The sequence below is a fragment of the Octopus sinensis genome, unplaced genomic scaffold (assembly GCF_006345805.1).
Source record: "Octopus sinensis unplaced genomic scaffold, ASM634580v1 Contig13366, whole genome shotgun sequence".
In the NCBI taxonomy this organism is placed as follows: Eukaryota; Metazoa; Mollusca; class Cephalopoda; order Octopoda; family Octopodidae; genus Octopus; species Octopus sinensis.
This window is the reverse complement of record NW_021832892.1, coordinates 5,001-6,082: the sequence shown is the minus strand read 5'-3', so window position 1 is coordinate 6,082 and position 1,082 is coordinate 5,001. Positions and strand designations below refer to the sequence as shown.

At 35.2% G+C, this 1,082-nt stretch overlaps 1 protein-coding gene across 1 annotated transcript; it reads left to right on the top strand.

The window, feature by feature from the left end:
* Nucleotides 1-269: 269 nt before the first annotated feature.
* LOC115229651 lies at nt 270-662 on the top strand. The gene has a single exon (XM_029799972.1). The coding sequence runs from the start codon at nt 270-272 to the stop codon at nt 660-662; it is 393 nt and encodes a 130-aa protein (XP_029655832.1).
* The last annotated feature ends 420 nt before the right edge of the window (nt 663-1,082 follow it).

The window sequence follows — 1,082 nt, the reverse complement described above, 5'->3', positions numbered from 1 at the left end:
TCGTTGCGAATTCCTCAGTTGAATTTAAGTAATAATTATAATTCACATAAATGGTTTGTGAAAGGGCAATTCTTGCTCCAAAAAATTAAAGAGTAGCAAGGATTAACCATGAATTAATGAATAAGATTCCAACAGTCATTGAAGAGTACAAATCAATTTATTCAGTCTTTGAGGAAAATTAAGTTGTCCATTACCCAACAGAATTCCTTAATTCTCTTGAGACACCTGGAACTCCTCCACATAAACTTTTTCTGAAGGTTGGAGTCATAATGATGCTTTTAAGAAATTTAGATCCTCCTAAATTATGCAATAGGACAAGGTTGGTTGTGAAGACATTATCACCTAATGTGAAAGAAGCAACCATCATCACTGGATGTGCCTCTGGGGAAGAGGTTTCCATTCGAAGAATTCCAATTAAACCAACAGACATGCCATTTGAGTTCAGACGAACAGAATTTCCAGTGCGACTTTGCTTTGCAATGTCTATTAATAAAGCTCAAGGTCAGACTTTGAAACCTACTTGCTTGCACTTAATTGAACCTTGTTTTTCTCATGGTCAACTTTATGTTAGTTGCTCCAGGGTTGATAGTTCGCAAGACTTATTTGTCTATGGTCCAAACCAGGAAACAAAGAATGTTGTTTACCCAGAAGCTCTTATGTGATAGAATTTATCCTTTTCATAAAAGTGGTAAATTTTGTATTTTCCTTTTGTTTTTTTGTTTTTTTTTTGGTATCATCATCATCATCATCATCAGTAGTAGTAGTAGTAGTAGTAGTAGTAGTAGTAGCGGCCGCAGCAGCAGCAGCAGGAGGAGGAGGAGCAGCAGCAGCAGCAGCAGTAGTAGTAGTAGTAGTAGTAGTAGTAGTAGTAGTAGTAGGAGTAGTATGTATTATGAATTCAGAATTAATTTCCCAGTTAAAGAATAAATTGTATCCCAATTGAAGAATAAATTGAATATCAAATAACAAATTTCTATACAACATATTTTGCGTTTTTCTTCCAATATATAAGGAACAATTTCATTCGGGGCAACGCCGGGTACCTCTGTTAGTATTTTCATTTGTTTGTTTCAGTCATCTGA

What these genes read in the sequence shown, in the direction of transcription:
- LOC115229651 (XM_029799972.1), top strand. Translation starts at nt 270, where the DNA reads ATGATGCTTTTAAGAAATTTAGATCCTCCTAAATTATGCAATAGGACA.